General features: G+C 35.1%; 1 protein-coding gene across 14 annotated transcripts in view; it reads left to right on the top strand.

Moving 5' to 3' along the window:
• PUM2 (pumilio RNA binding family member 2) overlaps positions 1-24,628 on the top strand; it is a 91,258-nt gene that overhangs the window by 45,075 nt on the left and 21,555 nt on the right. For 9 of the 14 annotated variants that reach the window (XM_045549097.1, XM_045549092.1, XM_045549098.1 and 6 more), the window contains 4 exons: positions 1,337-1,475; positions 9,214-9,357; positions 9,489-9,776; positions 14,300-14,536. In XM_045549097.1, the coding sequence (XP_045405053.1) occupies positions 1,337-1,475; positions 9,214-9,357; positions 9,489-9,776; positions 14,300-14,536 (808 nt within the window). The remainder of the gene's footprint in view (positions 1-1,336; positions 1,476-9,213; positions 9,358-9,488; positions 9,777-14,299; positions 14,537-24,628) is intronic. The other 5 variants (XM_045549103.1, XM_045549104.1, XM_045549105.1 and 2 more) reach the window with 1 other exon arrangement.

Below are 24,628 nucleotides of genomic sequence, written 5' to 3'. Positions count from 1 at the left end.
CCCTCTATCACCCAGGCTAGTGCGGTGGCCTCATCATAGCTCACTGCAATCTCAAAGTCCTGGGCTGAAGCGATCCTCCTGCCTCAGCCTCCTTAGTAGCTGGGCCTACAGGCGAGCACCACCATGCCTGGCTGATTTTTCTATTATTTTGTACAGATAGGTCACATTCTTGCTCAGGCTGGTCTCAAACTCCTGGTCTCAAGCAATCTTCCCACCTCAGCCTCCCAAAGATCTAGGATTACAGGCATCGGCTGCCATGCCCAGTCCTCAGCCCTTTTCAAAGAACTATCTTGATAATTGTAAAAAACTCTCTTGGTAAATGTCAAAATTCTGGCTGTCACATTCATTATATTTATATCAAAGATGCAACTTAATGACAAGTATGTTGTTGCTTACTTGGCAGTTAAACTTCATTCTGAATTTCCTTCATTATACCATATTGAATTTTCTTTTAATACTAGATTGGTGTTCTGTTGAAACTGTCCTTTGGCTCAGTCCTTGTACATCATAACACAATGTTATTTAATAAGTTATTTTTTGTACCCCCTAAATCTATTGAAATTATTTTTTAATCTGTATCTTTGGGCAACCATAAAAATGTCACATTATCCTTTTTTTTTTTAAAACGTGCTCCTGAGGAAAGTAAAAATGTCACATTATCTTAACAGTACACGTGTGCTTGAATCCTGCTTGTCTTGAATTATTTTTATATTTCTGAAATTAATGATTGTTTATCATGTTTGTGTATCATAACTGTAACAGCTGTGTGTTGTAAAGTTGTAAGACTTGACCAGCCTTAAGAGATTTCACCTTGTTTTGATGTAATTTTGTTTTTTTATTGAAGTTTTTTGTTTAAAAGTAGCTTTTTATTCATTTTCATTAAAGCTTCTGAATTCTAAAAACTTGATTTGAAATTTTTACTCTGTATCACTGTCTTATAACAAATTCATAATTTGTTCCCTTAAGCTTCCTGTGTTTCCATTTACAGCCACAGAAAAATCATTTTAATAAAATCTAAATTTTTTAAATCTTTTAGTTAAGATTTTGCCATTTGTCCTACTCTCGAGTCTTTTTTTTTTTTTTTTAATATTACCTTGGTAAAGAGCACAAATCTTAGAAATAATTTTTACCCAAAGACATTCTAAAACCTTCATGCATTGTTTTTGATATTAAAGCATTTTGTAATTTTTTTCATGCTAACTCTACATTCCATTGCATATAACTGTTCAAAGACTATCAAACAGCTATTTGTAATATATACACAGCTGTCCAAGGTAAATTGACTTATTTGTTATTTCATAATACACTTTTTAAGAAAATTGTTTGACCTTTGTAGGTTCTCCGTGCTGGAGCAGGTCAGCGTCCTCTTACTCCCAATCAGGGTCAGCAAGGGCAGCAAGCAGAATCCCTTGCAGCAGCTGCAGCAGCAAATCCAACATTGGCTTTTGGTCAGGGTCTTGCTACTGGCATGCCAGGTATTTAATTGGTTATTTGTGGAAATCTGAATAGATTTTAAATGTTAAATGTAGACATTCATACTGGAAAGTGAAAAAATCAAGAATTGTATTTAAAATCTTGCCTACCTTGTAATAAATTGTTAAGAACTTAGATGCAAATAGTTGAAAATCAGTACTGTTTGTGAGAATCCATGACAGGAATGGCAAATATGTATCAGAATTCTCAATACAGCTATTTTTTTTGTACTCTGTTTTTGGCATATACCACAGCATTTTTCCAGCTGAGCCTAGCCAGGAAGTTTTAATACAGTGGTTGAAGAAATAAAAGCAGTTGGTTAGAGTTGGCATGCAAGACAAAACCTGTTTGCCATTCCTGCCTTGTAAGAATAGTCGTTTAGTTAATGTAGAGAAGCTTGCAGCTAACATTTTCTACTTTAGCATTGTTTAATCTTGTTTTGCCCATTTATAGCATTGTAAACTATTGGTATTTATAACTTAATAGCAACAATGTCTGTAAATATCGGAAAGGCTAATGCATTAGAAAATTAAAGTAGAAAATTCCTGTCAGTTGCCACTGTACAACTTTTAGAAAAGGGCAACAAAGTAGATTTTTGTGGAACTGGATGTAAAATCACTGCTTTAGTAACAATGGAGGAAGGAAGGGATTTTTCTCAAGCCCAAAAAGCAGCACTTGTTTTGTTTTTAAACTGAAATTTAAAGGCTACATTTGAATGTCGTAACTTCCCATTCTCTCCACTTCTGAAGACTCACTTTTTAAGTATGCTATTTTTCACTTCTGATATATGAGTGGCTATTACTGTAACTATATATTGGTTACTTGTTAATGACATATGAGTTTGTTTCCGTTTAATTGTAAGGTAATTTTTAAATTCAAATCATTTAGGAAATGTGTTCATTGTACTGGAAAAAGATATGACTTATTGAAGTTTCTTTTATGTATTAAGTGCTGGCAAATACTTCTCTATGTAATCTTAAGGATTTCTGTATCAATTGCATTCATTGTTTTCTCTGTGGAGTTCTGAGATCTGGGTTTATTATCTTGTCTGCTGGATAAAGAGAAGATTTTCATACTGCTGTCCCTGAAGTACAAATAATATTAGAATGCAGGGCATTCTCATTACTTTCTCTTTTTTACTCAAGCCATATATTTGCTTCCTGAAAGCTGCTGTTCTGGAGCCATTGTGTATTAGAGGCCTTGGCAAAAGTAGCCTTTTGAGAAGTGGACTGTGAAGCTAAAGTTGTAGGCAGAAAGAGACAAGACTTAAAAGAAGTGTGCTAGGAGTTTTTGAGAGCCACTAAGAATATTTTGGATTTTAACAACAGCAGAGAGGAGTTGTGGAGTACAACAGTGCTTCCTGCTTAACTAGTTTCTCAGGGGAACCTGGAATTAAGAGAGTACTTCTGGCCTGTGTGTATTTTATGTTTCCTATAACTATTACTGATCTTTCTAGGCTCTTGATGCCAGTCCCGCTGTTAACTTACTATAAATACCTTGGCTTTCTTTCATATTAAACTCATAGTCTTCTTATCTTTCTTAGAAACATCAAAGTATGTTGCTGTTCATTTTATCGACTGTGGTCTTAGAATTTATTTTTGTATTCACTTCTTTCCATTGCATGAGAAAGTTCTGTTGCTTTCTTTCTGTTGTTGTTCAACAGTGAATTCTGTTGGTGATTCTAAAAAAAGTAACCTTTTATACTGTATTTGTCTAAAAACAATTGTATTTTGGAGTGATGATAAAAAAAAATAGATAACTCTTTTAGGACATGCCTTAAAGCAGATTATTTTATTTAACCTTTTGAGCCAGAATCTTTATTTAGCCCCTTCAGAAATATAAACGTAAAAACCAGTTTCTAAAATAGGGCCTTCCTAGAATTAATATTTCTATATCTCAGTGCCTTGTGAGCTTTTCATATGATAGCTGATGCCACCTTTGCTTCATTCTGCCCAGAACTGTGATGAAATAATTCTCATTTTCCATATCCAAATAGTTACAAACCTAATGAGCTCTATTAAAAATAACTCACTTGAGAAAAATTCATGTTCCTTCCAGTCTCATATTTTAACACTTCCACTTCTTATTTTTCTTCAGTTCTCAATTATATCAAATTCCTGTTCATTGTCCTATATTTAACTCTTACTGTTTCATCCTATGTGCTGTTTTTCAGTCTTATATCTTCAGTCTTTTCTCGTCTGCCACCTCCTTCTCCTCAACCATTGTGTTAGTCTGCGTCTTCATCCTGTAAAGTTTTGTGTGTATTGTGCTCCCTTTATGGACCACTTGTCAGATACACTCTGCCCAACACTTTTTAAGCCCTCTGTTCCATGATTCCTTTGCAATATCTCTAACATTACTTGATGATAATTGCAAATTATGACTTCCTTTCCTCCACCCTTATTTTTCTGTTTATTGTATTTCATCCTGATACAACTCTCTGCGACTCCTTTCTCTTGTTACCTCTGTGATATTTTACTCTCTTGACTTTCCCACCTTTCTCATTGCTTTTTATCAGTCTTTGTTTCCTCTGTGTATGTCCTGAAATATAGAAGACAATCCGGCTTAATAAACTACATGCTTTGGAGTCAGATCTGCTGATTTTCTACCATTTAGCAGTTGTATGACCTTGACCAAGTCATTTTCCTCTTTGAGTTTTGGTTTCAGTATTGGAAAAAGGCAGATACTTGACATTCTTTGGGAGTCTGTCTACTTTAACCATTTCAACTATATCGTCCCTATAAGTTTACATCCGCATCTTAGATTATTTTGTGAACAACTAACACATGTCTACCCTGTATACCAGACATTACCATGTGTATGTTCCAGCCACTCCTCAAACTGAAAGTGTCAGAAAATGAACTCATCTCTCCAAATTTGTGTATATTATTATTTATCCTCTTTCTTTCTTTCTTTCTCTATCTCTCTCTTTCTTTCTTTTCTTTCTCTCTCTCTCTCTCTCTCTCTCTCTCTCTCTCTCTCTCTCTCTCTCTCTCTCTCTCTTTCTTTCTTTCTTTCTTTCTTTCTTTCTTTCTTTCCCTCCCTCCCTCCCTCCCTTCCTTCCTTCCTTCCTTCCTTCCTTCTTTGCTTTCTTTCCTTCTTTTCTTCTTTTTTTTGGTGAGACAGAGTCACTGTTGCCCAAGCTAGAGTGCCATGGTTCAGCCTAGTTCATAGCAACTTCAAACTCTTGGGCTCAAGCAATCCTCCTGCCTCAGCCTCCTGAGTAGCTAGGACTACAGGCATGTGCCACCAGACGCAGTTAATTTTCCTATTTTTAGTAGAGATGGGTTCTCACTCTTGCTCAAGCTGGTCGAACTCCTGAGCTCAAGCGATCCTCCTGCCTCCACCTCCCAGAATGCTGGGATTACAGGCATGAGCCACTGTGCCTGGCCTTAACCATTCTGTCCTGTGTTCATTTCTTTTCTCTGCTGTTCTTGTTTAGCCTCTCTCTTATCCTCTCACTAACTCTTTTTCTGCTAATCTCTTTGGTTCATTTCATCTTTTTATTCTCCTTTTAGGTACCCTTGACAAAAATACGTGTCAGTTTATACTGTTCTGGTTCTTACACTTTATCTAGCCGCAAACTCTTTTTTTTTTTTTTTTTTTTTTTTTTTTTTTTTTGAGACGGAGTCTCGCTCTTTTGCCCTGGCTAGAGTGCCATGGCGTCAGCCTAGCTCACAGCAACCTCAAACTCCTGGGCTTAAGCAATCCTTCTGCCTCAGCCTCCCGAGTAGCTGGGACTACAGGCATGCGCCACAATGCCCAGCTAATTTTTTCTGTATATTTTTAGTTGTCCAGATAATTTCTTTCTATTTTTAAGTAGAGACAGGGTCTTGCTCTTGCTCAGGCTGGTCTCGAACTCCTGACCTCAAACAATCCACCAGCCTTGGCCTCCCAAGTGCTAGGATTATAGGCATGAGCCACCGCACCTAGCCCCCAAACTCTTTTTAACCTAATCTGTGACCTGCCTGTATAGTCCTATGCTTTACCATACTAGACCACATACTGTTCTCCAAATACAATAGTACTTTTATGCCTCTAGTCCTAGCTCATGTTCTTCTTAGAATACCTTTCCATAAATTTTAAACAGAATTGGTGCATATAGTTTTTCTATTTAAAAATCTATCTTTAAACATTTTGTGATTAACTTTCCTTCTCATCTTTTAATACGATCTCTTCCATGAAGCTTTCCTCAGCCTTTCCCAGTGCTCATTCGTTAACAGTTTCTACTCATTCTGCCTTACTGTGGCACATTACTTGAACCTTTCTTTAGTACTTCTGTCTGCCTTGCATTTCATTTAGCTGTTTGTGGCCTATTTTCTCAGTTGTACAACACTTACTTGAACATGCTTAAAAATGGGAAATGTCTTTAAAGTAGAAAGAGTTTTATTTCTCTCTCTTCAGGAAAGTTATTAGATATTAGATCAATGCTATGTCTTGAAGTAAATGGCATCTTGGAATTAAGAAAATGGTGTATTTCCTTCTCTATTAGATTGTACAGTTCATTAGTATGAGGACCATGGTTTTTATTTTTAAATTCCCTTTCCACACCCTTCATACACTCAACCACTCAACAGACTTGCCTAGTAACAAAAATACAATACAATGGAAATTAGAAACTTTTGAACTGAATTATAGTGAAAATACTACATATTTAACCTTGTGGACTCAACTGAAACAACATAGAAGGAGACCATATAGGCTTAAATGGAAACATTAGAAAAGAAGAAAGACTGGAAATGAGCTAAGCATTCATCTGGAAACTAAAGAGAATAAACCCAAAGAATGTAGAAGTAAGCCAATAGTAAGGCTGGAGTTGATGTGAATGGATTTGACAAACATATCACAAAGAGGATCAGTTATCCCAAAAGTTACTTTAAAAAGACTAAGTTGATAAAATTCTGAGAGGCTCATTAAAAAGAAAGAAGGCATAAATATCTAGTATGAGGAAAATCAATCATAAGCTATAATATTAGGAAATATCTCATATTAAAAAAATGTAGACTGAACAAATGCATTGTGGTGTCTATCTTTACAGTAAATAGCAACTCCGTTGTTGTAATACTTAAGCCAAAAATAGGAGCAATTCTTGACTCCTTTCCCCCCACCCCCCACACCCCACATCTAGTCTCAACAAATCCTGCTGGCTCTCAGAATTCAACTACCTTTCTACTTCAACCGCTTCTACTCTGACTTGGTCACCATTACATCTCACCTGCATTAGCTTTCTGTCTGTGTTCCTGTGTTTCATCTTGCCCTCCTCTTTCTACCCCATGAAGTCTGTTCTCTACACAGTAGCTAGGAGGGAAAGCAAAGGCACAATAACTCCCTCCTCCTAAAAACCCTCTAATGAATGGTTTCCTACCTTTTTAGAGTAAAAGTTCAAATTCTTACAGTGGCCTGTAAGAATCTGGCCCGCTTGTTATCCAACTTACTTTCTCTCTGTCTCTGTTTTAGCCATACTGGTTTATTTTGTGTTCCATTTGAAGAGCCCTTTCTACAGATACGTGCTTGACTTGTTCTCTCAATTCCTTTAGATTTTTTCCTCATATATCATCTTGTTATAGAGATTCTTCTTGACCCCCAATTTTAAATTACCACTACAACTGTCACCACTCAATACTCCAATCCCCTAATTTTTCTTTCCTTTTAATACTTAAAACTGTCTAATGAGTTTCTTTCACTTATTTTGTCTCTATTTCCAGTAGAAAATAATTTCCTTGAGAATAAAGATATTGCTTTTTATTGTTCCCTGCTCTATCCCAGTACTTAGAATAGTGCCTGTCATATGGTAGCTACTTGATAAATATTTGTCAAATGGATAAATGCATAAAAAATTAATTAAGCTAAGTAGGGAATGAAAGAGGGAAAGAACAGCATTCTGTGAGAAGGAAACAAAATACACCAAAGCCCTGTAGTGAGAGGAAGCATGGCACCTTTGGGGAGCTTTTGAAACCTCATTTTTCCCACCGCACAAAAGGAATGAGTGTGTCAGGTGAAACCAGAAAGATGGCCAGGGACCAACCAGATCATACTGTGGGCCGTATTCTGAGTTTTACTTTTCATTCGAAACCCTTTGGAAGGTTTTGACCAGGGCTGAGGTATTAGATTGAGTATTAAAAGATCACTCTGAAGAGTAAGTTATAGAAGTGGGGCAAAAGAATGAGTGCAGACCACATAGATCTAGTTAGTTTGGCAGGATAGTGGCAATCAAGAGAATGGATGGATTTGAGAAGGATTTAGAAGGTCAGTGAACATGTCTTCAGGGATGAGTCAACTACGCTGTTTCCTCTTTTTGGTAATTTATGTATGCTATTTAAGTAGCAGTTAATTGCTGTTTGATCTGTCAGTATAGTGTTTGCAGCCAACTGTCCAAATGGATTAACTTTTATTTAATTCAGATATTCAGTAGATGATGCGTTTGAACTAGCGTGTTTTTGTGTGTTGTACCAGTTAAAACTATTGACTGACAATCTGCAGATTGAGATGTGCTAGTAATGTGGATGTTTCATTAGCAGTGTGCTAATGCTTATTCTTAGAATTACTGTACTTACCAAAAACCAGCCTTTTCATATGAAAAGTATCAGTCGTAATGGTGAAGTGTTTATCCCAGCAGTGTTTATTGTACTTGAACTGAATTTAACCCACTGTGTTTGAAGGCAATAAAATTGTCATGCTGCTTTGTGACTAATTTTACTGTGACTTTTGCTTCTGTAAAGCCTTAACAAGATGAAACTCAAAAATTCATGTTGGAATGTATTATATTTCAGTATATTCTGTGTTTCAAAAAACTTCTGAAAGTATTAGAAGTTACCAGTACATTTTTGCAGGTAATTGTTAGGCTATTGGGCCTGAGTCCATGTCACTGTATAAGACAACCTTTCTCAACCTTAGTTCCAAGAGAGAATTAAGTCTTATTGCTCTCAAAATTTCCACTCTATATATTAATAATAGTTAGCTTCTCTCCTGTGACTCTAGAGTGGTACTTGTTATGTACCATCCTTGGGAGAATTGACAAAACAGTCACTCCAGTCATTTTCTGTGTTCTTTGGTTCAAAGAATCCCCATTGAGAAAGTCTGCAAAGAAGTAAACTTCACTCTCCTTTAGTTCTAAATAATACAAATTATCTGCCTGTGCTCAAGGCTACAATAAAACTAATGCCCGCATAATCTTTATTCAAACTCTAGCCTAAGAACCTTTACAAATAAACCATAAGATTTTAAGGTATCTGTTCAGATCATGATTTAAGTTTTTAAAGAGATACTTACAAATGAAAATCCAAGGAAGTGCTGGTAATGAGGCACATGGTTTAGAACTTTACTGAAATTGCATAGTAAACCTTTCTTACAGTGTTCTACCTCACTCCCCCCCCCACAAGTCTTTTTTTTCATCCTTCTCTCAGCGGTGACTAAATGCTGACATTTCTAATATCAGCTCCTGATACCCTACAGTTTTCTATAAGGAAAATACCTCTTCATTTTGTGGCACATAAGTGAAAGGCATCTCTGTTACAGATATCTCTGTTAAAATTTAGACAAAAAATGTTTAATGACATTATATTTTTCATATATTATGACTTTCTCAAATGTGTTGCTTTTCATATGGTAACTAAGGGTTTATAGTAATAGTATTAAATAGCTGTGTTTCCTATTTGAAAAAAATGCAAGTGTAGGGGGAAATAAATATGCATGTTTTTACAAGTGTTTTTATTAGTAAACATTTATTTTAATGTTATCTAGGCTACCAAGTACTAGCTCCAACTGCCTATTATGATCAGACTGGTGCCTTAGTGGTTGGCCCTGGAGCAAGAACTGGCCTTGGAGCTCCAGTTCGATTAATGGCTCCAACACCTGTTTTAATTAGTTCTGCAGCAGCACAAGCTGGTAAGTGTAACTGACGTTTTTAGGATGATATTTTTCTGGTGTAGAGATACAATTTTAAAAATACAGAATAGTTTTCTGTGTAGTTTTAAGAAGTATCTGAATTTTCTTTCTTTCTTTTTTTTTTTTAACAGCAGCGGCGGCAGCAGCGGGAGGAACTGCAAATAGTCTTACAGGCAGCACAAATGGTCTGTTTCGGCCAATTGGCACTCAGCCACCACAGCAGCAGCAGCAACAGCAGCCAAGCACTAATCTGCAATCTAATTCATTTTATGGGAGCAGTTCTTTGACTAATAGCTCCCAGAGCAGTTCTTTATTTTCTCATGGACCTGGTCAACCTGGAAGTACATCTCTTGGCTTTGGAAGTGGCAGCTCTTTGGGTGCTGCTATAGGCTCAGCCCTCAGTGGATTTGGTTCATCAGGTAAGTTTGTTTTTAAGATGGGTGTACTCTGATAAGTGGACATGAAGAATATGTGTGTTTTTAATATAAAAATAAGCAATAATAGCATGTAGTATAGGAAGACAGGAATAAGATATTGGATTATTTGTTTAATTTTATAGAAGAAAAAAATATTCCTGCAAATCTTTTAAACATTTATAAATGTTTAACTCACTTCAAGAAGCCCATCCTTACTCAAATATAATACATTTCCTTTTTCCCCTGAAATTTATTACTGGAATTTTTATTTTAGTAAGGTTTGTTTGGATCAATATATTGTATATAAATTATTAGCTCTTCCTCATTCTCTACATAATATTAGTGTTTGAGGAGATAAATATTTTGCCATCTTAAAGTTTTGGTGTTTTAAAATAATTATCTTTGTGTGCTTAGCAGATGGTTCATTCTTACTAAATGCTTGTGGTTCATTATGGTTTTACTTGGCATAATCTATTTTAAAATTATGTAATGAAATGTTCTAAATAGAAGCCCCTAAGAAACAACCATTATGCTTATCTTTAAATAATTTAGCATTTGTCACTATAAATTCATTTAAAAGAGTACCTATTCACATTTCTTAACTTTATATAACATTTAGAAATGAAATTTTAAATAGCTTCTCAAATAAATAACTGACCCATACAAACTGGTTCCTAGATCTTGTGACTGAGGAAGAATTAAGTGAAATCAGAAGAGGCCCATGTTGACTCCATGTTGACACACTTTGTATATTCTCTGAGGCTTCTGGAGTATTCAGGAAACATTATGAAAAAAACAGCTTACCTAGTTCTGTTGGTACAATTGGCAGCCTTTAATTCCGTTAGGGCAGGGCTATTTATTTGGACCTCAAAAGATTTTCTATTTCTTTACCTTAATGTTCTAGAATCCTTAATATCTGCTTCTCATCTATTTTTCCACCACATCAGATTATATTCTTTTCTGGTGTGGAAAATGGCAAAACTAACATATGCCAGTCATCATTAACCGTGCTTGCCAGTTTTCTAAGGATGGAAATGTCTTCTGAACTTTTACCATTCATATTTATTGAAGAGATGGTCTAGAACAGCTATAAACTATTAGAGGCAGAGTGCTTTTTTGTTACAATGAAATATAACAAGGAAATGTCATACTTGCCTAACATAAAATTATCTAAAGAATGGGCATAAGAACTTCTGAAGGAAAATCCAGTAAACAGGGAGATTGTGTTAAATCTTTTAATTTTCCTACCTTAGTTTTTCATTCCTTTTGGAGTTTTGTATTTTTATGTCCAGCTCACACACTCCCATAGGACTGATTCTTTGTCTCTAACACAATTGGGACATTTTCCCCAAAGAATCCTAAATATTTTGAGGAAAACAGAACAAGTAACTTAAAAAACAAACTTTGTGGAAATAACTAGTTTCTAAACTACAGATTGTGCACCCTAAATAATCCAGGAAAAGTAGAGCTTTGATAAACCCCATGTTCCTCTTTCTAGTGTAATATGTCATTGATGTCTGGTGTAGATTTATAGGATCCCCTGCTCGATTCTTCTTCCAAATTCCCATTTGTCTCTTATTTAAGACGGTTTCTCTTATATTCAGAAACTGGTTGGCATGAGCATTTTGTCCCCTCCAGATGCCCTTTTCCCTAAAATTGATCTTCACGCCTCCCTTATTTATAAGTATTGCTTACTTAGTTCTGACTTACAGTCTGAAAAAGATTTGTTTTTATCTTGCTTTAGAGGGCATTAGTGATTACCACCCCTGAAAGCCAATAACCTATCATCTCCCTCTTGGATATTTTGTGAGAGTTCATTCAAGTGCCACACATATGTACTCTTACAACAAGTCTGCCCACTGCCGTCCTACATTATGGCAATTACATACTTAGAGGAAATCTAAGATATGATATGGTTGTGTGCATGTGTACACATAGTCATTCTCTTACCTCTATGATGAAATTATTAATGTTTAACAGTGTTAAATACCCTATTTCATAATATAGTTGGCCAGGAAGCTTAGCCATTGTAACATAGTAATTAAATCATCCTTTCTATGACCTATTTTAAAAGAGCTATTATAATTGAAGGTTTGTAATTTAACCTTTTTTACCCAGTTGATGAATGATTAGCAGTCTCTCTGGCCTCTTAGATATTTTAGGTGCACTTCATATCATATTTCATAGTCATATTGTTGCAGATAATTTAGGAATAAAGTAAAAGTTTAAAGAGCCAGCTTCTTTATGTTTAAAGTTATTTCTGAATAATTTTTAAATGTTTGGCTTGGATTTTCCTTTTTGGAGGAAAATAGTATTGCATGTGTCAAAACTGGTATCTTTGGTTATTTGCCAGGGGAATGATAATGCTGCTCTCGTTAGAGAGCTTTTGTCTTTTTTCCTTGTCAGTTAAGTTGTTTTCTGAAATAAATAGGAATTTAAAATGTAGCCATATTTTAAAAAATCACTTTGACAGTGTCCTTTTAAATTAGCATAGTTAATGTAGCATATGTTGACAATTTTGCCAAAACCAAGTTAAGAGGAGCTATTTATTACGTTAGTGTTTATATTTGTTTTGCCATTAAGACACATACAGCTACCTAGTATTTTCCTATCACATGATACCTTAAAATGTGAAATTTTCAATAAACATGATCAGTCTTTCAGAAACTTCATTGGCTGGTATAAAAGATTGAGTAGGTTTATAATCTTTTGCCTAATATGATAGCATGAGCCTGTTTGTTTTTTTCCCCTGTTTTTATAGAATTTTGAATTTTGGCAAAACCAACATAATTAAGTTTTTATCTGTACTATAAGCTTAACATGGTCCACCCATCATGTTCTGTCCTTAATTTTTTTTCTTTATATCCTGTATGACCTACTTATGTATGACTTGTGATTGGAAAACAAAGATTTAATAGAAACTTCAAAATTCCTTGAAAAGAATTGCCATATTGGTCCGAATATAGAGCTTGCCCTTAAAAAAAATTATTTGGCAGGTTAAGAAGTATAATATGAAATTCTTAGATGTAAAAGGCATTCAGTTAAAAGAAGCTAGCACTTACAAATAGGAAGGAAACGTAATTGATGAAAATGCGGACTCTAAATGAGATTTGATAATTGGGAGTTTTGCACAGCCCTTACACACATGGTAAAGAATTTGATTATCCAGATATGTATTGATTAACAACTAGATCTTGATTTGCTCTTCTGAGTATGCGTAGCTCACCAAAGCCTACATGGTAGTGTGAGTCTATTCTTTGTGATTTTGTGGAATATAAAAAGGAAAGGAGGCTGGCCTGGTGGCTCATGCCTGTAAAATCCTAGCACTCTGGGAGGCTGAGGGGGCAAGGATCTCTCGAGCTCAGGAGTTCTAGACCAGCCTGAGCAAGAGTAAGACCCCATCTCTACTAAAAATAGAAAAAATTAACCAGGCAACTAAAAATAGAAACAAAAAAATTAGCCGGGCGTGGTGGCAAGCTCTTGTAGTGCCAGGTACTCAGGAGGCTGAGGCCAGGAGGATTACTTGAGCCCAGGAGTTTGAGGTTGTTGTGAGCAAGGCTAATGCCAGGGCACTCCCTCTAGCTCGGGCAACAAAGTGAGATTCTGTCTCCAAAAAACAAAAAGGAAAAGGATAAAGAGGCTAGTAGTTAAATTAGGGATTAAATCAAAGGAATTGGGTATGAAGTACAATAAGGCTTGTGAGATAAGAGAAATTGTATATTTTTTAAGGTAAAAAAAAAAAAAAAACCTTGTCAGTCTTCACTTGAGTAAGGACCCAGGAAGCCAGTAATAGAATCTTAGGAATGCAAGAGTCCTGGAGGGATAAGTGAATGCATGCCAGTTAGTGTGATAAGGGTAATGAGGACTATTAATCTTCTAAAAGACAGTGTAGTGTTTGCATATATATTTTGTAATTTAGTTGTTGGAGAACAAGGGAGAATGTGTAGTGTAAAAAATACTGAGGAGTTAGTTGCTGTCTGTACTTCACAACTGACTGATATTCGGGCCAATATGGACTTTTAAAGGGCTATGTTTTGAACACAGCTAGAAGCCATATCAAATGTGAATGGTGAAGGAAATGTATTAATTATTCCATTTATTAGGATAATCTTTTCTTAGCATTGAGTCAAAGTATAAGAATCAGGTTCCAGAGACTAGGATACTACCAAAATCTAACCATTTGGAATTTAATTTCTAGCATGTCCTAATACAAACAACTTGCAATTCCAGGGTTTATAAATCATACCAGGGTATTAAAGCACAGTAATCATATGTGTCAGTGGTAAATATGTGTGAAATAATGAAACATATGACTGCTCTGTTAATTGTTTACTTTATTGGGGTGCATTTATACCCTTTTATGATTAATAAGTTAGTATATATAGTTATCACAGTAATTATCTTCTCCATAATGTTTCTAAAAATAATTATTGTGATCACTTCTGTTATTGCCCAGCAAGAGTTGGGGATAGATTTTATTCAGTTAACACTGTATGTAATTAGGGTTTTTTTTATTTCTTCTTCAGTTGGCAGTTCTGCAAGTAGTAGTGCCACAAGGAGAGAGTCTCTATCTACTAGCTCTGACTTGTACAAAAGATCTAGTAGCAGCCTAGCACCCATAGGGCAACCATTTTACAATAGTCTGGGATTTTCCTCCTCTCCAAGTCCAATAGGCATGCCTCTGCCAAGCCAAACTCCAGGACATTCACTTACGCCACCGCCATCACTTTCATCACATGGATCCTCATCCAGTTTGCATTTAGGTAAAAAAACAACCAAAACCCTTTTTATTTGTATGTATACATGTATGTGTGTTTGTGTGTGTGTTTATAATATATGTAAAATATTTAATGTTGGATAAAACATGCCAAATTGCTTTTGCTTTTAGATATTAGCCTTTTGAAAAAGTTCTACTTTCCTGAAAATTCAAAGTGAGGGTCTAATGTACAGTAAGGTAAAGACCCCCTATTGTATCTTATGTTTCTTTTATGAAGTACAATGGTGTGTTTTTTTCTTGTCTGTGCTTTTGATTTGTGTGTTATAGAGCATCTGAAAAGTCAGCTATGTATACATGATAGTGAAAAAGAAATTTCACTATCAAAAGTTTTTGCACACCATAAGAAAAACATTAGTCACACAGTTACTTACTGAACTTAAATAATTTAGTTAGTACAATAGTTTTTGCTTTGGCCTTTGAACACCTGGCCACTTTACCGGTTACATCAGGAAATATGAATTTAGTGTGTGAGTTAGAGAAGCTTATGGGCTTGGGCCATATATTTCTCTTACTTTTGAATATGTTAAAAGAAAAAAATGTTTTAGGCTTGTTGTACCCTGAAATTGGAGCATTTTTGTTTATGTCTGTATATTAAAATTTCCCAACCCCCAAATTATTAAATTGGTGGTTGCCTTTTTTCCCTCTCCGGGCAAGTATTTATCGTGTAGATAACAATATATTTTGCAGAGTTTTTGGACATCAGAGGCGGTGTATAAATCCCTATCTTGTCAAAGAAAATATTTCATTAAAATTAGATTTTGAATTTTGGTAATTCTAGTTTCCTCAGCTGAAACCGAGGGATTCTCTTGCTGACTTGTATGTGGTTGGAAAGATTTAAATCAACTTGTGGTTAAAACTTAATGTTGCTATTGTATGTGGATAAGTTAGTTGATAATGTTTGACTTCCTCCTCCCAATCATATGGGTATAGCCTTTTTTTTTCTTAAAGCCCATTAGTACAGTAAATGTCCATGTAACAAAGACATCTGTTGCAGTGATCATTTATTGTACAATGAGCTAGATTTCTTTTTTAAAACTGTGGTCCTTTGCCCCAGATTCTGTACCTTTTAGTCTTTTGGGGATATTCAATACATACAACTGATTAATTTATTCAGATAGAGTCCTAAGATCTGCTTTCAGCACTATATGTGCAGATTTACCAGTGTTTAGCCTAATATTCTTCCTTCATTTATCATCTGTTCTTAGTCACAGGAGCTGCCCAGTTCCTGATTTCTTTTATTACTACTCAGACACCCCCTACTACATAAGACATGTCTTTGAAATGGACATAAAAGTTTGGAACATAACAAACCCAACAATAGACCTATCATAATAGTTTTGTGTTTTGTTAAGATATTTGTCATGTCCTGTCATCTTTTCATAGGTAAGTTTCAGATTAGATTCCTGTTCTGTTAGCTTGTGTTGTGTTTAGAGCCTGTATGAATAGCAGTAAATGTGGTTCTATGTAGCTTAGCAATTGTTTTTAAGTTACTTTTTAGATGTCTTCATAATTAAAGAGCAATCTAAATACATACTTCTCTACCCTTCTTTAGACCATAAAGAAGAAACCAGCCTAATAGATGCTTAGGGAAGGAATTCTAATCAATTAACAGAAATAATCACTACTTGGGTCAGCAGTTCTGCATTATAGTTTGATACTTTTGTACCCATAGGTAAACTTCTTAGGTTAGCTTCAGCTTGAAATCTGATACTTTACAATAATACACCTCTGATTGGAATTAGGAATTATCTGCATTATTTTCTTTTGTGTTCTTCCAGTTCCCAAAGCTTTTAGTTGTAGTATGACTGGCAATGTTGTTAACAATGAATAGACCCCTACCAGGTTGAAAATAATTTAGATGATTTCATAAATTTGCTGTTTGCATACTATTTATGAAAATAATCTCTTCTGCACTTCCCTATGATTGAATCATAATGCAAGACTTTCATACTCTCTGATCTATATTCTTTTTTTTCTTTTTCTTTTTCTGTTTTTTTTTTTGAGACACAGTCTCACTCTGTTGCCTGGGCTAGAGTGCCTTGGCGTCAGCCTAGCTCACAGCAGCCTCAAACTCCTGGACTCAAGCAATCCTCCTGCCTCAGCCTCCTCAGTAGCCAGGCATGTACCCCCATGCCCGGCTAACTTTTTCTGTATATTTTTAGTTGTCCATATAATTTCTTTCTATTTTTAGTAGAGATGGGGTCTCGCTCTTGCTCAGGCTGTTCTCGAACTCTTGAGCTCAAACGATCTGCCCACCTCGGCTTCCCAGAGTGCTAGGATTACAGGCATAAGCCACCGCGCCTGGCCTGAGTGTTCATTTTTTATAATGATCTAAAACATTTTTGTTCAGATTTGTAATGCTGTCACTTACTATGTTGATGTTAGAAGCATAAGAAGATAATTTTTATTTTTCTACTTTTTAGTATGTGTTACTAAGAGATTCCTTTTTTAAAAAATATTGTAACAATATCATCTGTTTAAATTAGTAATTTCTTATTAATTCTGATTAACCTAATTGACTTAAATGTCTTTTTATAGTTGTTTTATTTGAATTCATCCAAATAAGGTTCAGATATTGCATTTGTTTGTCTTTTAATCTGTCATTGTTTTTCCTTCATCCTTTTTTCCTTTCCACTTACTTGTTGAAGAAACTTTTGTCCTGTCACATTTCTCACACACTTGATTTTGCTGATTGTTTCTCCATGGTGCTACATTTGTAATATGGAACTTTTCTATAAAGAAGAATAAGTTTCCCTCATCAATTGTGAGGCTACCCAGAAAGACAGTTCATATAGGGGTCAGGATAATGCGTGATTCTTTTTCTTTATTTTCTAATTTTCAAAATAATCAGTTGATACCCTCCCAGCCTCTAAAGGTGCCTCATGGGTTTTTATCTTCATCTTTATAAATTGATAGATTTGGGGGATAATGTTTTTCATCCATTGCAGTCTGAGGGACATCAATTTTATATCTATTTCTTATTCCAAAGTTATACCATCTTTGGTTGTTTGGAGCCCCTTCATATTGGCTCCCATGTTGACTATAATTTTTTTAAAGCAGCACTTAAATTACTGGAGGTTAGAGAAAGAAATGGAAAGGAGCAAGGAAAGAGAGTAAAAGTTACTTTAAGATTAATAGTTTTTTTTATCCTGAAATGCAAAGAACAGTGTAAAAGTTTAGGCCTTTAGGTTCAGTGTAAAAATATTTAAAGTGAATTATTTTTTCATGTTGTATTGATCTGTAGAGTTGGAGAAAAAAAATCTACCTACAGTTTTTATTAGTCATTGTCTCTGATAGAAGTCAGCATTTCATTTTGATATATTTCATTCCTTGTAAAGAACATTGCATAATTCCAGTATTATCTTACTTTTCTACCTGGAGCTACCAGCTAGTTCCTTCCTTGTTTTCTTTCTTTTTCTTATTCTAATAAACTTATGTCTTAGTGGTTTCTGATTTACTCTGGTCTTTATGCTCATAGTAATTTTTTTATATGGAACTTCTTAGGTATAAAGCAGCATTCTGTATTTTTGTTATTTGACTTAGATTTTGACATACTAGTGGCTTCTTCCCTTATACCTATTTGGTTTTGAACTGGCTTAATTTTTTCTTGAGAAAGGGGTACTGAAAGGTGTAATCCGAACTTTGAATTTGGTGAAATTAATTGAAAGGTGGCTATCAGTCCCGGCAATTCATTAATGTCATGTGTTGAGTAAGTAAATAAGTGTGCTTTGGTTTGCTGTGAATTAGAAAATTGCATGACTTGTCTTTTCTCCCAATCACAGAAAATTTTATATTAAAAACAGACAGGATAATACTAACTTTTAAGGATCATTCTGCTAAAATTGCTGGCTTTTGGCAGATTTGATTAGCTTACTTCACTTAGCTTACTTCAATATTTTAAGAATTAAAATAAGTAAGGATACAACCATTTTTCTAAGTTTCATATATATGGTCAATAGTGGGAGCAGAAAACAATATAAACTATTTTGAAGCTTACATTGAAAATACTGCTATCCTTTAAGTAGTACAGTTCCTTATAACTAAATAGCAATTTGATAGGTTTCTAAAGCACCTTCATATTCATTATTTCATTTCATTCTGATTGTTGACATAAGGCTGGTTTAATATCTTCATTAAAAATGAGGAAATTAAAGATCAGATGAGCCTAAGAGACTTGCCCAAGCCAATAAATGATATAATTTAGGTTAGCATACAGTTCTCATTCTTGATACTATCCTTGCCTTTTCCCTTACGCTGTTCTATAAGGAGCTGAACAGTGTTTCAAAGCACATAAATATATTCTAATCAGCCTCTCAGAAACTAATATTTACCTCACTGTGGTGTAAGTCATGCTTTTTTTTTTTGTTAAGATGTGCATAAGATTACCAGATTTCTAGATCCCTGTACTTAGTTATTCTTGAGATTTCTATAAAAACTCCTGTCTAAGCACTTAACTCCCTGAAATAAGAATATTTGGTAATCTAAGGTATATGATTTAGGGACTGGCTATAGAGCAGCATCTTTAGTGCTCAGCAGAATATTATTTATGGCTCATGATAATGTAAACTAAAGCACAGCTATAGCCCTTTGATATGTCTAAAAGTAATTTATTTGCTGATGAGTAGGAAATATGTTGTGAAGAAATTCTGAAATTCTATTACTGTGTGGAGGAATTTGTGATGTTTGGTTCTCTGTATAAAATTACTGGTTTTAGTTGTGCTACCTTTGGGGCACAGTCATTTTTGGCCTTGTATTTTTATTGATTACACTTTAATAACATTATCCATACTTTGTGGTTCTGATGTCTGAGAATGTTTTCATCAGTTTATCTCAGATTTACTTAAGATAATCACAGGTTTAAGATTAGAAAATACTTTATTTGATCCAATGTTTTGATCAGAATCACTTGGGGCACTTGTTTAAAATACCTAGTGCTAGAATTCACAAGAAGGTGAACAGTTTGGAAATGTGTGGCAACAGTTTTTGCTTGTTACAATAATTGTGGGGATTCTGTTGATGTTAAATGCCCAGCAGGGAGTTACTATACTTTACGTAGTTGGCACAAAAAAAGATCATTCCAGTGAAATTTCCAGTAGTTCCTGTGTAGATACACTGAATGGAAAGAAATAATGCATAATTCCCATACAGTTTTACTCCAGTGTCATACTTGCTTTTTAACTCGTAATTCTAGGATTTCTTATATGTTCCCCATCATCTGCCTAATGCATTTTTTTTTCTTCTACCTTCCTTCCATTGACCTGAACTCTGCTTGCCATTGCATATTTTAAATTTTTGAAAAAGAACTTATGGGATGAGAGGCAGAAAATAGAAAAGGCTGATCTTTTTTTGTATATGTTTCAAAATGCTTTTTTCCCCTTGATGTGTAGTTTGTTGACCTTAATTTTATATATTATTTACTGTCATTTTATTGTTTTCCTTTTGCTTCATTAACCCTACCTTTCCTTCACATTTGCATTTCAGCTTCTCACTCAACTTTTTCCTCTATCTTTTCTTTTTATTGAGCTAGCAAGTAAGTCTTTATATTACTTAATTACTTTGTGTTTAAATCCTAGCCCTCAAAACATTTTCACATAATATGGAAAAATTGAACTTTTTAATTTACCATTTATATCTATGATTAGGGATATTACCTTTTGTAATATATCCAGGTGCATGTGCATGTGACTTTTTAACTTTAATTAAATGTGATTCTGTTTTGAAATGTGATACCTCTGTATGGGTTCATGTTAAAAATTCATCTTTGACTTTATGGAAATAATTTGTAGTTACTAAGAACTGATAGAGATTATCTTTATTAATTTTTTAGGGGGGGTGGGGGGGCAGAGTCTTGCTCTGTCACCCTGGCTGTAGCGCAGTGGTGTCATCGTAGCTTGCTGCAGCCTCCAACTCCTAGGCTCCAATGATCCTCCCACCTCAGCCTCCAGAGTAGCTGGGACTACAGGCACACACCACTCCACCTGGCTAATTTTTCTGTTTTTAGTAGAGAAGGGGTCTCTCTCTTGCTTAGGCTGGTCTTGAGCCTCCTGGCCTCAAGCGATCCTCCCGCTTCAGCCTCTCAGAGTGCTAGGATTACAGGTGTGAGCCATGGTGCCTAGCCTAAAAAATTGCTTTCATCTACCAAGAATTCACCTGGAATTTACATCATTGGGCTATGCTTATAATGTACACTAAGGATCAAAAAGTAGCTCTTAAAATACAGCCAGATATGCTTCATGGGAGATTTGCAGTGTTAGCCAAATTACTTAAAAATGAAAGCAGCATATGTATCATTGGGATTGTATTGCAAAATTGTATATGTAGAGAATATTTTCACATGAGAGAGTTTCCTTGTCCATGTACCTAGGAATAAATCTAATGAGAAAGGGCAAGGTCTTGTACATTGTAAACTATAAAACACTGACAGAAATTAAAGAAGACTTAAATGCAAGGACATAACCATGCTTTTGGCTGAAAGACTCCTCACTACGACGAAGATACCAGCTTTTTACTAGTTGATCTATAGATTTAGTGCTATCAAAATTTTTCCAGGTTTCTAAAAGAAATTAAGCTGATTTTTAAAACGTCAATGGAAAAGCAGAACCAAGCATAGTTGAGACAATATTAAAGAACAAAGTTAGGGAACTTAATACTGCTAGATACCTAAATTTATAAAGGATACAATAACTAAAATTGTGGTATTGGCAGAAGTATAGTTTAGGTCTATAGGTAGATAGAACAGTGGAACAGAATAGAATATCCAAAAATAGACCTGCTCATTTAATTACCTGATTTGTGACCAAGGTGCCCCACCAGTGTATAGCAAAAGGATGGTGGTTTCAGTAAGTTGTGCTGGAGCAATTAAATATCGAAATGAGAAGTGAACTTTGACTTCTTGTTCCCACCACACACACACATATTTCATTCTTAAAGAAACTAAGTGACTTGTAGTCATGAAGTTAGTATGAAGCAGAGTAAAATTTTGAGTTCAGGTCTATCTGGCTTATTCTAAATATCATACTGCCTCTCAAAGGATGCTTTTATTTCTAATATCTACCTGAATAAATTAAAAGGATCTTGTTCCCTAAGTTTAGGGTGTGTTTTTTTGTTCATGGGGGATGTTGAATGTCAGTGTATATTTATATTGGCCTCTTTCTGGTTTTACACTTGCTAACAATTGACCTTTAACCCAAATTAAATGTTCTTCAGGGGTTTCTTAAAATTTTTTTTTTTTTTTTTGAAACAGAGACTCGCTTTGTTGCCCGGGCTAGAGTGAGTGCCGTGGCATCAGCCTAGCTCACAGCAACCTCAAACTCCTGGGCTTAAGCGATCCTACTGCCTCAGCCTCCCGAGTAGCTGGGACTACAGGCATGCGCCACCATGCCTGGCTAATTTTTCTATATAGATTTTTAGCTGTCCAAATCATTTCTTTCTATTTTTGGTAGAGACGGGGTCTCACTCTTAGGCTGGTCTAGAACTCCTGACCTCGAGCAATCCACCCGCCTCGGCCTCCCAGAGTGCTAGGATTACAGGTGTGAGCCACCGCGCCCGGCTGGTTTCTTAAAATATTTTACTGTCAATTTTTAAATTAAAATTGATAAGATAAGGATTTCCTTTATGTGATATTTTAAAATACTTAAATAGGTTATAAACAGCAAGTTTTATTTATAGTTACTAATTAGTATTTTATGTTTATCTTTTGCATAGTTAGCCTCCTTTTGAGAATTTTTATGTGTAATTCGAATTTTTACAAATACCTACATGCCAGACTCTGCTTAACTGGGAAAAAAAAATCACCATCTTAATCCACTATCATCAAGTTTGTAGTTTTGTGGTAAATACAGACAAGAACAGCAGTTATAATATGATTGTAATACGATTGCCTTACTATGCTTTATTTAATAATTCTCTTATGGCCGGGCGTGGTGGCTCACGCCTTTAATCCTAGCACTCTGGGAGGCCGAGGCGGGAGGATCGCTTGAGGTCAGGAGTTTGAGACCAGCCTGAGCAAGAGCGAGACCCCGTCTCTATTAAAAATAGAAAGAAATGATTTGGACAGCTAAAAAATATATATAGAAAAAATTAGCCGGGCATTGTGGCGCATGCCTGTAGTCCCAGCTACTTGGAAGGCTGAGACAGTAGGATCGTTTGAGCCCAAGAGTTTGAGGTTGCTGTGAGCTAGGCTGATGCCACAGCACTCTAGCCCAGGCAACAGAACGACACTCTGTCTCAAAATAAATAAATAAATAAAATAATAATAATTCTCTTATAAAATCATACTGACTCTTTCCATTGTAATTATTATTTTTCATGGGTTTTTTTGTACCAATACTACAGACTGGATTATATTAGTTGCGTCTTAGTTTATTTTCCCCCCTAGATTAGTAACAAGAAAGCCAAGATCTTTCTCTACAACTTTAAGAATATTCAGATTTTGGTAAATGTTTGAGTAGTTGAATTTCAGTGGTTTTATTTGCTTATTTTTTTTAAGAGACAGGGTCTTGCTGTATTCAGGCTGGAATGCAGTGGCTATTCACAGGTGTGATCATAGTGTACTGCAGCTTCAAATTCCTAGCCTCAGCAATCCTCCCGCCTCAGCTTCCCAAGTAGCTGGGACTATAGCTGGTTGCCACCATGCCCAGCTTGTTTTTCCATGTTTTGTTGATAACTTTATTCTTAAAGACACCGGCTACCTTCCTTTCTTAAAAAAAAATGTTCTGTAACCTCCATAGATTTCTACATTAAAAAGCATTATTTGGCCTTTCCCAGTCAGTGTGTTCTCTGTTCAATTGTGTTAGGATCATACTCTTGACAATATTGCACTAAAATGAAATTATTTGACAGTTGGGGAGTTTTTGTTTTTACATGTATGTGAAGTTTTTTGTTTTTCTGGGTTAAATACATCTTTTCACAATACCTACCCAGTTCAACCTTCTTCTCACTACTATAACAGCCACATTGTGAGAGAAAATAAATGTTCCCATAATGTTTGTCTAGGATCAAAATTCTCCCCAATATCTATAATTTTTAAACAAACCTTAAGATTACATAAATCCTTCTTAGTTTAGTAGTCATGAAACTAATACCAAATGTGTTAACCAAAGTATTCAGGTCAAATCTGAAAGGGTGATTTGAGATACTCAGGGGAAAAGCTCACCCTATTACTAATTTTTTTTTACAGGGGGAGGAGAGTAAGTTTTTTTGTTTTTTTTGTTTGTTTTTTAAAAAACAAGGTCACCCACGCTGGTGTGCAGTGGCTTGAGGGGAGTAAGTTTTTAAAAGTGTCCTCATATTCATTAATCGCAGAGTGGGGTGGTTTTCAGTAAAGATATAAAATATAGGTAATTTTTGAAACTGCACAGAACTACCCCCTTTTGATGGAATAATAGAAATTGGCAAGGTGGGTTATTGATAGAAATGATGTGATACTAGCCTGAAGACTATGTAGTTCGTATGTAAAACTTAGCCTGTTTAAATGCTCTTCGATGAGTGAGGGAGGATTATTAAATACCTTCTGTGGCGATAGTCTCCCCTTACCTTTTTTTTAAGTTTAAACAGTAGAGACTAAAAGGTAAGATTTGAGAATTGCTGTTAGAAAAGGATCAGGAACAGTAGGAATGGATACAACCGATTTTTATTTTCTGTTTTAAAACATTTGGTGTATAGTTTGCATCTAATGTTTGCTTACATATTGTCATAAAATTTACAGATTTAAGATAGGTAGCACACTTGACATGTCGATGCTGTTTATATTAGCCTATTAAAATTATGTGGAAGATGATTATACTTTTAACTAGGATTACTTAGGGTTTTAAAGTTACTGTAGCCTTAATCTTTGTCCCATTAAAATTTTTGTGTTATTATATGGCAACTATATAGTTGTTAATTAGAAAAATTTTATATAGTTCATGCCCCTTGTAACTTCAGTCATTTTTCAGATTTAAGAATGGCACATGGCATTAAATGTTCTCCAGGAAGTATAGCTGAATATAACTAAAAACTTTAAAGTGAATTACACAGACATAATGGTAAAAAATTCAGTCTAATTATTAGCTGTACTTCCTTGAATAAGTTACTTAGG

The sequence above is a fragment of the Lemur catta genome, chromosome 4 (genome assembly GCF_020740605.2).
Source record: "Lemur catta isolate mLemCat1 chromosome 4, mLemCat1.pri, whole genome shotgun sequence".
NCBI classification, from domain to species: Eukaryota; Metazoa; Chordata; class Mammalia; order Primates; family Lemuridae; genus Lemur; species Lemur catta.
Note: the sequence above shows the minus strand (reverse complement) of the source record. Positions and strands in the feature narration are given on the sequence as shown.